Source organism: Zerene cesonia, chromosome 17 (assembly GCF_012273895.1).
Source record: "Zerene cesonia ecotype Mississippi chromosome 17, Zerene_cesonia_1.1, whole genome shotgun sequence".
Lineage (NCBI taxonomy): Eukaryota > Metazoa > Arthropoda > Insecta > Lepidoptera > Pieridae > Zerene > Zerene cesonia.
In genome coordinates this window covers 3,413,285-3,427,660 of record NC_052118.1, presented here as the reverse complement: position 1 = coordinate 3,427,660, position 14,376 = coordinate 3,413,285, and the positions used below count along the sequence as shown (strand labels likewise).

The window sequence follows — 14,376 nt, the reverse complement described above, 5'->3', positions numbered from 1 at the left end:
TATTAAGGGTACTTACGAATGTTTCTATAATGTTTATTGATATAATTAGGTGTAGGTGAAGATAACATCTATAATTATTCTCTTTAATATTAAACTTTCTTTTGTTTCAGATCACTGCTTAGCGGATTGCACAATTTATCAAAATGAGATTACATCAAAACCTGAGCTGAACATTATTATTATTATAAGAAATCAAAGACTGCCAAAATGCGCATCATGGATCTACGGATATTCCTCATATTAGCTGTCTCCATCTCACTATGTACGTATTTAAATAACACTTTTTAAAAAAACATTCTACAAATATAGCTACAACGTAAAGAAAACCTATGATTTTATGACTTTACATTAACGATTACGAGTTAATTTGTTGTTGTTACTTTGAGAATAATATCGGAAACGGATTACGAGTTAATTTGTTGTTGTTACTTTGAGAATAATATCTTACATTGAGAGTATTATTGTACAGTGCTTCAGGCATTATGATACTGCTATCAGCGCAATACATTTACTTGTCCATGACTCGAAAACCAAAAGGTTGAACATTCATTAAAATCTGCAAACAATATCCATATACGATCTAACCTTAAATCAGGAGCCTTATTATGTTTTACAAAAGCTCAAATGTTTCACAATAAACCTACTGGTATCTTACGAAATTAAGAAATATACGGCAACACAAAAACACTAAAAATACACAATTTCGTTACAACGCAGCTGTTAAAACGTAAAATGTTCTTTTATGTAATTTATCAGTATAATACGCTTTGAAAAAGTGGAAGTGTAATTGGAAGTATAGATTACTGTAAGTCGGCCCGTATCCTTATCAAAGGTGGACTATCTCAGCTCACTTGCTGGCAAACTGTGCGGAAGTAACAAGAATATAGAGAAACGACTCTGAATTTTGTTACCTACTTTCCAATGCGAGAATGCAATATAAATTTGATTTTGGCACCGATGCACGATAAAGCAGCAATTTTATGATTTCATGCTGAACTTTCGAACTGAATGCTGCTTACATCTATTACGGTACCCATCGGCATCAAGTTATATTACAGGATATTTGTATATAAGTATTCGAATTAGTAATTCTTATTCACAGACTGTATATTTTTGCAAAATATGGAGAAAAATCAAACATATTCTCTTATTATACAAATATTTCAGCCTAACGACATTACACATCATTAAATCAACGATACGCATGTCTTGAATGACTTTGTTTGTATCTATTCCCTTTTTTTAAGCCCCGCGATGGCACTAATACGGTCCATTAACCATTCAATGGTATTGAAGTAACACTTTCAATGACTTTTTATCGTTTCACTTTCTTTTAACGAATGTTCAAAGCGTCATTGAATTTTGTAAATCACTTTTGATATAAAATAGATGAATCATTTTTATAATTTCAGGCAGCGTCACAGCGAATCCAGCAAACTTTCTGACCCAAACTGTATACGGCTTTTTAGACTTTACGACGACGATAGGAAACACTGTTATGGTGTTTTCACCTCAATCAGCACCACCTCCAGGTATCCGAGTAAATAATAAATATAAAAAATAAAAATAAAAACAAAGAACAGACATTCGACCTACTGAAACCCTGGTCGAAGACCGCCTTTTGGGCTTTGTACATTAATTAAGTATAAATATTTGTTTTTCAGTGAAAGTTGTAGCATTTTTTATCATATTTAATAAAATTATATTTTTAACTTTTAGAACCACCTAAAACTGAAAAGTCGGTCCAGGAAAATGTCATAGAAACCAAGCCCCCTCCAATAAGCAATATCAAACCAGAAACCATTAAGCCAAGCAAGATCAATGACAAGGATAAAACCAACAAAGCACCACCTCCAGTAGTAGCTTCCAGTGCAGTCTCTGTAATAAGTTCTTCTCCTAAGACGGAAAACAAACCCGCCAAAGCTATAATTAAGGAACAAAAACAAGTTATTACTAAAGTAGAAGTGTTTGCGGGCCCATCAAAAATAGTCGAAAATAATTCAGCAAAACAATCGTCCCCAAAAGCAAATAAACAAGCATCACAATCTAATAAAAAGCAAAAAAACCCATCTTCGAAAGTAACAAATATAGTGAGTAGTAAAGTGGAAGTTAAACAAAATACACCAGCATCAATCGTTAACTCCAAAGTTAATAAAGTTGTCGAAATACAATCTAGCCAAAGTGACGAGGAACCCGCAATCTTAGTGAGAAATAATAACATTGGAGAACCTGAGTACGACTATTTATCTAGACAGCCATCTGAATTCGTGGAGGAAACGTATAGAGTAATTAATCTACGCCCATCCAAGGCCCACGCTCAGAAACCGAAAAATCACAAAAACCGAGCTCATGCACCAACTCCACCGCCAGAGGACGAAGAGCACCCTCTTGGACTTGTGACTACACTTGGAGGAACAATTGTCAAAGATGGTCTAACAACAGTGCACGAAACTAGTGTCATAGGCACCTATATATCTGGAAAATATGCTCAAGTATTAAACAGTAATTCAAAAGTTTTACAATCGGGTCATAAGGGAAAAATTGCACCAAGTCCTACTCATAGAATTTTTAAAACTGCTGCACCAGCTATTTCAAAAAATCACAGACATAACTTGGAACCAACGCCTTCAATCTTAGGCGATGAAGAGATAAACACTAAAACTACAAGAAGGCAAACAAATAGCGGTAGCACTTCTTTTAAAAATAGGCATAGATCTCAAAATAATGACAATGACAGCATTGAACCAACTAACCAATCTAAAAAGTTCAAAAATAGAAATTCCTCGAATGGCCAGCGAACCCTAAGGTATAGTATCAATTAAACTGTAAATATTTGTCAATCCTTTTTTATATGTATGCACTTAGAGTGGCACAAACATTCGGTATGAACTTATATAAATTATGTTTTCTGCTTCCTAATAAAATCACTATCGCACTGTATGTTACACACAACTATTGTCTCTATTTTCAGTACACGCTTTGGCCGACCCACAAATACTCCTCAACTGGCAACCGTCTCTGTTTTCAGTGAGTCTTCGTCTCCGTCATTTTCTAACAGGAGGAAGAGCAATCGAAATTCTGGACACAAGACGACTGTAACACCTTCAAGCAATAATGATAGTCAGTCACGGCGTGGATTCAAACCACGTATCCAGCCAACAGCAGTCGAACAAGTGACTCCTTCTGCATCTACAAGTGTATATAAATTTAAACTAAACCGCGCACCTGGGTCAGGACGCTGGCAATATAAAACAAGTCCTAAACCCAAAGTAACAATACGAAAAATGAGTGGGGACGACGAACAACAGACGACTCCGAATACAAACCCTTTATTTGACGACTTCCAGTCGAATGATGTTACACCACAAGCTCGATCCGACAACGACCTTGAGCTGTCAGGATCGCAGACTGGTCCTGGCACCCTCTTGGATAATGATACAGAAGATAATTCCATTGAAAAGCCACCACCGGTGGAAACCTTAAAAGTTGAAATTTCAACACCGGCCAATTTCCAAGATGTCTACTACGAAATTGCAACTCTGAAATCTCCTTATACATTCCAGGTATACTTGTAGATATATATTATATAAAAATATAAATAACGATCTTTAACCTCTGTGGGATTTTCATTGAATAGAGCAGTTTGAGACCATCGTGATAGACTACAGAAGATAGCCTAGACAGTTTTTCTCACTACATTCCATGAAAGGCATAAGGCTATCCAATCCAAACTTCATTAGCTTATTTTGGGGTTAGGAAATAATTACAGTTTTCTCAATTATTAGAATCTATAAGAAAATACTAAGCATATCGTTGCCCAATAAGACTTATATGTTATTATTTATGCTTACCTATTTAGGGTTCAGATATTTATTTGATGTGCTTTTGTATCAGTTATTTCAGTACTTATTTGTATTATGATCAAATATAATATATTTCTTTTTTTATGTGCAGGTTGGACGGGTCAAGAATACTCGAATCATTACAGTTACAACAACTATAGAAAAGCGAATAGAACCAACGTCATCTTATAATCTGCAAAGTTCTCTCAACGAACCGTTGACAGAAAATATATTAGCAACAGCATCACCTTACGGAAAAGATCATTATCTCTTAGACTCCAGTATTGCTACATTACCAGCTATAACACTGTCATCTGATGTGGAAACGCCTCCTCTAGAAACCGTAACTGAGACGTTTAGTACAACTCAACACATGTTAAAAACACATATACTGCCAATAGTAAGAGACGTCAACGTAACAAGTAGCCTTACTTTCATTCAGACATATCAAGTGACCCGCCTAGTTACGGCAACAAAAACATTACCACCCATGGACTTCTTCCAATTCATCCCAAGTAAAACACTTAAAGAGTTCAACAGCCGCCTGGATGAAGCAGGATCTGAATTACATTTAGAATTAGACTTTGGTGATAGCAATGAAGATGAAGACGGAGTTCCAAGGCGTGTATTCCCTCCGGACTTAGATCTTGCAAATATTGGATCAGACTTTGATCTGACTGAAATAGATAAATACAGGGATAATCACTTGAGATTAAAGAAAGCTCATGGGCAAAATAAAAACAATCATGTAACAGAGGCACCCAACCCACCCACACCGGCTTTGACCCCCGAACAGGCTCAGCAACTAGCTTTATTGAGATTACTAAACCCGGCCGCTGCAGCTCAAATTCCTAACGTTGTGACTACATCAAAACCCATACTGAAATTTGAGACTATTTATGAATCTCACGTTATCCCTGTATTTGACGGTAAGAGCACGGTCCACAGTACCATTTCACGTCCAGTTGCTACAGTAACTAAGACTGAGTTCGAAGTGGGCACTAGCAGTCTCCCAGCACTTCCTCTCAATCCCTTATTCCCTCAACAACAATTTACAGTCACATCCACACCTGTGGTATTGAACACAGAAGTAACTGCAACGAATAGTCAAGTTCTGAAACTCACGTTCGGTGCAAAGACAGTTTATACTACATTGTTCTCTACGGCAGTCGTGCCTACTGTATTGACATCTTATGTTACATCTTCAGTACCAATTCAAGCTAGCGCTGCTGGTTTTCCTGGGTACTTCCCACCTCCATTCGCTCCTTTCCCATACGTGGGGTAAAAGTAATTAGTTAATGAATTAGGAAACAGTGCCTTAAATTAGTTATTGTGATAAATAAGTGTTTAAGTACATGACTCTTAAAACAATTATAAAGTGAAACGGTGTGAATAAAGATAAAAGTTTGCGTGTATTTTAGTTAAAAATCGAACAATAATTAATTGTGTGCTACAACCTACTGAGATTTTTAAATGAAATGTCCGTGCTTATAATCATCACATTGAACCTTTGGTACGAGCTATGTACATATATAAGGATACGCGTTTGCATAGTACCTTTGTAATTTTTTGTAAATATTTTATTTATACTTTTATATGTTTTGTATATAGAAATGTTTAATTAAGACTTATTCAATATTGCATATTTACTTTTGTAACTGTTTATACATGACCTAGGCCATTCGCATTAAATAAATATTTAAATACAAATGGAAGTTTGTTTTACTCTCTCACTGAATAACGTTATATATAGGCAATATATAAATCGATGTAGGTAATTACAATTACCATTACCTACATCGATTTATATATTGCCTAGAGGATTTAGAATTAATTAAAAGGTAATTGTTTTACATGTAAAGAAATCTGCGTATTAGGCTCACATGAATAATGTCAGGGAACAATCTATATTTATAACAAAATCACACGAATTCCTAATGCTTTATTGAGATGCAATTTCCGATACTTACAAGTGATTTAAAAGAAGCGACCACTTTAACATCAAAATTATAATTATATTAATGAAATAAAATTTAAGACAACAATATTAATAAATTACAACCATATCATATTTACCTTTTACTGCGTAATTTTACATTCTATGAATTATAATTGTTTTTAAAACATTCAATCTTGTTATACACAAGGTTTTGGTATCCCATACCTTTTAAACTTCATTTCGAAAGTGGTAAGGCCGCTGCAAACATGCTAGCTGCTTTGCCAACATGACATGAGTATTGGAGAATAATACTTAAAATGAAAGGAAAATATATATTTACGACAAACATTTGTAATTTAGGTTAATTTTTTACATCTATACTAAAAATATAATTATCAACGGCGTATCTACCGCCATATTAGCCGCATCAATTATACTTGAATAAGAAAAATATCTTAAAATTTTATTGACCATCTCGTAAATCGTATTTTGTATCGAATTCTAACGTTATTTAAAAAAATCACGTCATCACATCATCTTACGCTTTAAATGACAAACATGATTAAAAATTTAATGTTTAAACAACACAACAAAGCAGTACTTGTAGAGGTTTTATTCAGAGTATACATACAGAAATTATTTAACCCTGACGACCTTAATCAAGATATAAAGATACACTTATGAAACTATTGTATTATCACCGATCCTTAATAAGTGTAAAAAGTATGACTTAAATCTGGGTCAAAATCAAGTGTAAAGGAGCTAATTATATATATTTATTGATTTGTGGCAATAAATACGTATAAAACGTCCTTTATCTGTCTCGGAGAATGAAATCTATATTTGCCAATTTTCTATTGAATCCATTCAGTAACTTTTATGTGATGCTGAATTAAGATACATATAGAACTTTTTTTTAATTAAGATTATTTTTCACTCGTCTTTAAATAAATATACATGCTAGTTCTCACTTAAATTATTCATTCTATTTAATGGACGTTTACAATTATTTACAGAGCCCCTTATAAGGCACGATACGCCTCTGAAAAGTGGAAGTATTTCTTAGATTGTAGGGTGAAGGTAATCTCTGGACCAACTGAACAGATTTTGAAAACTCTTTCACCAATAGAAAGCCACATTATTTGTGACTTTCAATGGCTATTCTTAATCCCAGGTCACCAGGGCGAATACGAGACAGGCGATTTTTTTTAATATTATAAAAAAAGAAAATCAATTGGAAGACTTATGCTAATTAGAAAGGTATATATACCTATATATACAGGTATAAAGGTATATATTCCAACAAGTTAAATTCAAGTTTGCTATATTTAAATGATGATGTGCAGAAGTGATTATTAATATTTGAATTTAATGAAATCTGTCAAGAAAATCAATCATCAAATCAAGGGATACACTAGTGAGGCAACCAGTCTAATTCCGAGCTTCTACACCACAAATTCAGTATATATTAAAACAGCGACATATATCTGCGCCATAAATCTGAGCAATGGGAGTGCTCCGTACTCGCTGATGGAACGAGGTTAGACGAAATCGGCTTATCGTCCGCCGATGCCGCAGGGGGAGCAATGTCATTACGATATGGCTTTGCCCCTCGATACACTGCCATGCAAATTCTCAATGTACTTTTTGCTAACCCTTCTTTTGGCGTACTTCATATTTCCACGTAAGCTTTTACGCACGTAGGATATTCGAGAGCTTTTTTGTAGTAACCAAAGATAAGCAGCGATGCTTTTCATTCGTATCTACAAAAATTGGTATGTAGGTACATATTTCCTGAGATTAAATAAAATCGGTTCACTTGCTATTTTCCATGTGACAATAAAAGGAACAGATCCGTGAAAATGATTATTATTATTAATTACAAAATTACAGATTACCTTAGTACTCTTATAGCAAAGTCTTAGATATCATTCAAAAAGTTATATTCCATTTTCGCTTCTATTTAATAATTGTAGCAATAAACATAGGCAACAATTAGTATTGCCACTATCATTTTCCGAATAAAGATTGAGTTGATACCTATTGACCTACACTAACACTGTCTCCTCTTCGTATGCCAGTACAAGAATAATGCTTTATTTAAATATAAATAATACTCATAATGCATGCTATTTTATCTTCTTATCATAATCCCTGCAATCAAAACTCAATACATCGACAAGGGAGTTAAAGATAAGAAAAACTTCAAACGAAGTGAGTAATTTCAATTAACTACGTATGTGCCAATGATAAATTTATCATCAGAATTGATTTCCAATGTAAAATAAACAATGTTCCTGTAAAGTAAATGAAAAAAATTATATATGCAATGTGGAAATATATGTGGATATTTGTAATAATTTCAATATTCTGTAAGTACATACTTCATTTTCCTGTAACTGTAAGAAAATGTGTTCAAATATGAGTAATATATTTTGACAAACCCCGCTTATTGTGAAGTATTCTTTTATAGTCATTATTACATTATTAGATATGGACCCTATTGTTCGTAACAATGTATTTACAAAGTGATTTAAATAGTATGCTTATTTTTCATATCACGGTTTAATTGCTCTTATAATGTCTAACAGCTATATATATAATATCTTTGCAAGGTATGCGAGCAGCGGAACGATTTTCATTGTGCAAACAAAATTACCACATTAATACTTTTCGGTAACTGCACCAATCTTACTCTTAGTATTCAAGACACAGGAGACTACTAAAGAGTATTTATGGATAAACGATTTTACTTTAAATCCGCTAGTTCCGATGCAGCATTTGCATGCAACTAACGAATAGGTATTCCCCTGTAGCATATAAACGATCCATAGGTAATGTTTCAGACTTCAGTTTATCTTTTGTAACCGAAAAGTAATTTGCTACGGAATAAAAGGAATTTGTCCATAATTTTATCAATTCATTGGTTAATATATATAATTACCCTAAGGCTTTAATATTTTAACCATGTTTTAATACAGTATGAAGTAACTTATTAAAATTTTAATGGCAGATACTGCTGCTATAGCACAGTCGACGCACAACGATACACGCTGTTTTCAATTCACTTGGCTGGGTCCTCGGTATGACAACCAGAGTGTTTTTATGAATGCAACCTGTAGCGATGCGACGCAACTTGCCGAAGGTGTTCCTTGCCAACACCCCTTAGTAGTTTCAGGTATGCAAAAAAATATGATCACAGATTATTATTTATTACCTATTATTATTTACAACATCTTTTAGAACTTGACAAAAACGTCAGATTTATAAGATATTTTTTTTTATCTAGATAGATAGCAAAGCAAATTTAAAGATCAAAAAATATATGTGTATTATATACATTTTAAATTAAAATTCCTACACAAAATAATCAGAATTACCATTAAAGTCTTTTTACATATATCTGTCTACCATATATAAAAAATCCAAGCTTTTGAAAAATATAAAAAATGTACACATAAAACTAACCGAGATTGACACCAATTGATGCATCTGGTTCAAGCGTCATCATGTTTTTGAAGAGCTAATTAAAAAAAAACATTTCACTAGTCCCCTACCATTTAATAGAAGTTAAATATTCCTATAGTAATTTTTAACACTACAATTAAACATATAATTATAATAATATGTCATCATCATCAGCCCATATATGTTCCCACTGCTGGGACACAGGCCTCCTATGAGGGTTCAGGCCATAATCCACCACGCTGGCCAAGTGCGTGTTGGCAGATGTCACATGTCGTCGAACTTTTAATTCTTGGACATGCCGGTTTCCTCACGATGTTTTCCTTCACCGTTTTAAGCAGTGATGATATTATCCACATGTGCAGATAAATTGAAAAATCAATTTATTTCCTGCACGCTCGCCCGGTCTCGAACCCCGACTTATCGATTTTGAAGTCCGAGGTTCTCACCACTGAGCCACCACTGCTTTATATGTATTTTTAATTATTTTCAGAGGATGGAACGTGGCCCGATATTGATTATATATGGACCCACCACTTTGCGGATACAACATGTACTCTTTCACGGAACGATGTTTGTGCTAAATATACATTCTATTTTAACGGCCATCGTGAGTAATAATCGTTTTACATTTATTTTACTTTCCATTTTTATTCCATTTTATTATTCAACGTTAACTGCATTTTATAGTGGTCAATAGATAGTGAATAAACCTTTCCTCCATGTACCTAACTAATTTTATAAATAATAATAATGTAATTAAATCTCATGTAATAACATAATTAATGAGAAGAGTGAAGACTTTGTTAATTTGAACAAACTTATTTTCCTCACTACTGTTCCAATAAAAGAAAATTGTTTTGGATAGGCAATTTCCTCCAGATCCCGTTTAAAAAAAATAAGTTTATCCCAAAATCTCTCAGAATAAAAAAAGTTCGTTCGAATGTAAATAAAAGTATTTCTCACGAGTGTCTTCCAAGAATAGATTTTAAGATATTGAGTTTTCATTGGCATTGATTTTTTTGCATTACGTTTACAGCTGAAAACGCGACCTATATGTGTACCAGAGCAGTGGATACTTTGGATACGGCAATCACGAGTGGGTGTTACGAACAAACATCTGGAAGTTATCGTACACGCGTGTGTTTCTGCAGGTCTGTCCCAGGAGGAGTCCCTTGCAACAAAGCACCGACTACACAAACTACCTTGTTAACAAGTCTCATATCTATTTTTTCAATATTTACGTTCATTTCATTTAGATTTAGTACTTTACTAATGTAAATAAAATGTATAAATTATTATTTTGCGTTTATTTTTCTTATTAAAAAAACTCCTTAATAAAGTATGATTTTATAAGATTTATTTAATTATTAATAGAGATACCGGTTGGATATAAGATGGAATATAATATAATGGGACTTATCGATGTAAATAGGGAGTCTGGATAAACACCTATCGTAGACTGCCTTCTATTTAAAAAAAATATATATTTTATACCACTAAAATTGCACAAGTCTGTAGCAAGAAGATACCTGTAATAATATATATGTATTTAAGTAAAAGTAGGACATATTAACTACAATACCTACATTTTTGTTGGTTCGGAACAGAACATTCATAGGTATCAAAATATGGTTCTGAATACTGGTAAATATTAAAAAAATAATCAAAACAATAAACTAACATTAGACAATTTGGTATGTATTTTATTTTTTTCTTGATATGTACTATGTATATAACATAATATAGAAATGCAAATTTACACGAACATACACACGAACGCATATAATAACTGTAATTTTATTGCCCTATACAAAATTTACTTTCATAGTTGAAATGTTTGCGATACCAATAATACACCAAAATAATTACATATGAGAAAGTACATAAATACGAAAGTGCCAAAGAAAGAGTTGTTGCAACGTTATGGAAAATTCGTTTCTCTCTAATCTCTGATAAATTGGGCTATTTATAACATTCAAGTAAGTGTATGTATTTATATAAATCAAGTATTAGTAACTAAAATGTTATGTCACCTTCCTGAATGCGTTTCTATTTAAATTATTCAATCCGTCAGAAACCATCCTGACTTTCAAATTTAGGATGCTGATTATTCAGCGACGACTTAATTAAATCATGTGCATTTAGTGTAGTGTAATAAGCGTTACTGCGTTGCCACAATTTTGCCAATGTCGTGTGTCTTTGTATCAGCCAACTAAAAGATTATTTAAAAGGTACTAAGAATTTTGTATGAACCTGAATTTATGATATCAACGTATTAATTAGTTTTTTAATTTAGTGTTGTATGTAGGTGCATTATAATGTAAACTAAGGAATAACTATTAAAATATTTAAAAAATATTATGTACTCTGTGGGAGATTGATAACATTTAGCAATGACGTGTCTCTAATGTCATTATAGGACTATCAATGTCAATACGTCAGCTACTTGCCTACTATTTGTAAGCCGTGGTCTAATGAAAGTACTAAAATAGGCATTTGTTTAAAATATTTTCAATAAAAGAAGAGCCTTGGGAGTTTGCGAAAACAGGCATAATTTTCACTTAAGATGTACTCTGTGTTGACGAGAGGAAACGCTATTTTAACGTATACATTAAGCGTGCTAGCATGTTTAACTTTCCTATGTTTTCTATCCACATTAACAGTGGATTATAGAACCGCTGCTCAAATGAATACAGTTAAAGTAGTCGTGTAAGTATTGTCTTTAAGTATATTCGAAATATACACCCCATTGTATTTACTCATACCCTATAAATTTTACTCAAAAATATTTATAAATTTCCTAACACATTCCTGATTAAATCTTATCTGTTTTTCATATTTCAGAAAAAATGTTCCAGACTATGGTGCATCAAGAGAAAAGAATGACTTGGGATACTTAACATTTGATCTGAAGACTGATCTCTCTAATTTATTTAACTGGAATGTTAAACAGTTGTTTCTGTATCTCACTGCTGAGTACATAACACCATCAAATGAGTTAAATCAGGTTGTTCTGTGGGATAAAATCATTCTAAGGGGAGAGAATGCACTACTAGATTTTAAGAACATGAATATTAAATACTATTTCTGGGATGATGGAAATGGTTTAAAGTAAGTAGTTTGACACTTATCACTCAAACAATGATAAATCTTAGAATATTTTTGAAGGAAACTTTAGATTTTCTGTGTATATTACTCAAAACTATTTTTCCGCCTGTGGCAGTACACAGTTACGGGAAATCACAGTACTAGGATTTTACACACAGTGTCCATTCACATGGGATTAGTGATCTTAAGTGTTTAGAAAAACATATGTATTTCACATATTTTATATATGTATATCTATATAGATACACATAAATATATATAATATTTAAGTTAAATTAAATTGGATGATATCATCCAATTTTCATACTTATCAGACAGATAGACAGATTTGTATAACAACAACTGTTTTCATTGATAATAAAATAAATAAGTTTACTATGTATTTTTTAGTGTTTAATCCTATGAGATGCTATTTTACACAAAAGCAATTTGTAACTAGAGAAATATTTAATTGTTTATGTTATATTGTATTTCTTTTTGTGTTGGAATAAAGTTAACAATCCTTAATTTTCCAGGGGTCACAATAATGTCACATTAACTCTTTCTTGGAATATTATCCCCAATGCTGGTCTTCTACCTAACATTCAAGCAATTGGGCAACATTCCTTCAGATTCCCAAAGGAATACACACAAGCCAGAGTATGATTTATAGTGGAAGAATATTAGATGTGTATGAATTTGTGTGGTGATTTTTTAAAATGAATATACAGTTTCATTTGAAGTGTATGTGTATCATTTTAGTCAGAATATGTATAGATGTGAAATGTAAATAATACAAAAATTTTATGGATTTTTCCACTTAGTTATAAAATTTATTTTTTTATTTCATAACAACTCTATTTAGTGTCCCTCATACAAAATAGCAACAACAGCATATAAATCGAGCAACAAATTTTTAAATTGTACATTTTACCCCTGTGAGTGGAAGTGGTACTCCCACTTATATATTTATACACTGATATATTTTTGCAATAAATATACAAGAGGCAAACTCTCTGTGTTTATTTTGAATAGAATTTATTTTATTTTTCTGTAATGTTTATCATCTTTGCTTCATATGAATATTCTCATAAGAAAAAGAGCTTGCAAAATTTATTGAGTATTTTGTAATTAAGCATTACAAAAACATTTTAAAAGCAAATCCTTAACGCCTTCCTTGATTGTAAATAAATGAGTAGAAATAAATACATGTATAAAATTGTCAAGTAAAACCATTTATTTTTTGGACATCACTTTATTTTCAATATATAATTTTACAAAACTGTCACCTTTATGCATCACCATAAAAACAAAAACGACTGCTTTTTCCATGGATATCATGTGTCACATAAGACAATAGTAAAATACAAAAAATCAGCTTCTTGTCGGATGTTGGTAATTATAGAAATTATAATTAATCACCACTCCCAGTTAAAAATAAATTGGAAAAAAATAAAGGTAAATAATTCTACAATTACACTATTGTATGTCCAATGTTTTTCCTGTACAATTAGATTTTAATTATGGTATACTAAGTGATCTAAAATATTATGAACATTTACAAAATCTTTAGGATTTTGACATAAAATTTAACAATTTCTAGTAGATAAACTATATTACTTAAAATAGAACAGGGATACATTCAACAAAACACTCCTTCAACATGCTAGGTATAGAGAAATATTTAGAGGTAAAGAATATACATTATTTTCCTATTATTAGTAGTAAGTAACTACACAAGTACCTGGTACTTATTTCAGTGTTGCTTTGTATTACAAATAAATTTAAGGTTATACTGAAAATATCAACTTCATATTTTATAATGAAATATTTCGTTAAATTATATGGAAAGTAATATTTAAGTCATTAGGGTGATTGTGTAAAGTCATTACATAAAGTATGACTATTTATAAACATTATAAAGATACCGACTTCCAACGAGGACGGTTTTTTGACCAAGTTCGCAGTTGTCACTACTTCTACCCAGTCCACAATAATATTGCTTGCATTTACTAGCTCGTATTAAATTACGCACGTCTA

At 32.1% G+C, this 14,376-nt stretch overlaps 3 protein-coding genes across 4 annotated transcripts; all 3 read left to right on the top strand.

Annotated features, from left to right (window-relative positions):
- Positions 1 to 112: 112 nt before the first annotated feature.
- LOC119833212 lies at positions 113 to 5,552 on the top strand. 2 transcript variants are annotated; one of them, XM_038357135.1, is made up of 5 exons: positions 113 to 262; positions 1,413 to 1,532; positions 1,720 to 2,806; positions 3,029 to 3,563; positions 3,955 to 5,552. In XM_038357135.1, exons 1-5 carry the CDS (start codon positions 208 to 210, stop codon positions 5,125 to 5,127), a joined length of 2,970 nt encoding a protein of 989 aa, XP_038213063.1. In that variant the 5' UTR covers positions 113 to 207; the 3' UTR covers positions 5,128 to 5,552. The 2 variants fall into 2 exon arrangements, with proteins under 2 accessions (XP_038213063.1, XP_038213062.1); XM_038357134.1 differs by having other exon boundaries at positions 2,972 to 3,563.
- A 3,235-nt stretch (positions 5,553 to 8,787) lies between these two features.
- On the top strand, positions 8,788 to 10,537 carry LOC119833342. Its single transcript, XM_038357328.1, has 3 exons — positions 8,788 to 8,959; positions 9,740 to 9,856; positions 10,286 to 10,537. The coding sequence occupies exons 1-3, from the start codon at positions 8,788 to 8,790 to the stop codon at positions 10,525 to 10,527; spliced, it is 531 nt and encodes a 176-aa protein (XP_038213256.1). The 3' UTR covers positions 10,528 to 10,537.
- Positions 10,538 to 11,670: 1,133 nt separating this feature from the next.
- Positions 11,671 to 13,078, top strand: LOC119833528 (signal peptidase complex subunit 3-like). The gene is made up of 3 exons (XM_038357576.1): positions 11,671 to 11,958; positions 12,094 to 12,360; positions 12,873 to 13,078. The coding sequence occupies exons 1-3, from the start codon at positions 11,816 to 11,818 to the stop codon at positions 13,000 to 13,002; spliced, it is 540 nt and encodes a 179-aa protein (XP_038213504.1). The 5' UTR covers positions 11,671 to 11,815; the 3' UTR covers positions 13,003 to 13,078.
- The last annotated feature ends 1,298 nt before the right edge of the window (positions 13,079 to 14,376 follow it).

Bases quoted from the DNA above. Each gene is read 5' to 3' on its own strand.
- LOC119833528 (XM_038357576.1), top strand. From the start codon at position 11,816: ATGTACTCTGTGTTGACGAGAGGAAACGCTATTTTAACGTATACATTA. The intron at 11,959-12,093 runs GTAAGTATTGTC...TTCATATTTCAG, and splicing joins AATACAGTTAAAGTAGTCGT to AAAAAATGTTCCAGACTATG. The intron at 12,361-12,872 runs GTAAGTAGTTTG...TTAATTTTCCAG, and splicing joins GATGATGGAAATGGTTTAAA to GGGTCACAATAATGTCACAT.
- LOC119833342 (XM_038357328.1), top strand. From the start codon at position 8,788: ATGGCAGATACTGCTGCTATAGCACAGTCGACGCACAACGATACACGC. The intron at 8,960-9,739 runs GTATGCAAAAAA...AATTATTTTCAG, and splicing joins ACACCCCTTAGTAGTTTCAG to AGGATGGAACGTGGCCCGAT. The intron at 9,857-10,285 runs GTGAGTAATAAT...TTACGTTTACAG, and splicing joins ATTCTATTTTAACGGCCATC to CTGAAAACGCGACCTATATG.
- LOC119833212 (XM_038357134.1), top strand. From the start codon at position 208: ATGCGCATCATGGATCTACGGATATTCCTCATATTAGCTGTCTCCATC. The intron at 2,807-2,971 runs GTATAGTATCAA...CTCTATTTTCAG, and splicing joins AATGGCCAGCGAACCCTAAG to TACACGCTTTGGCCGACCCA. The intron at 3,564-3,954 runs GTATACTTGTAG...TTTTATGTGCAG, and splicing joins AATCTCCTTATACATTCCAG to GTTGGACGGGTCAAGAATAC.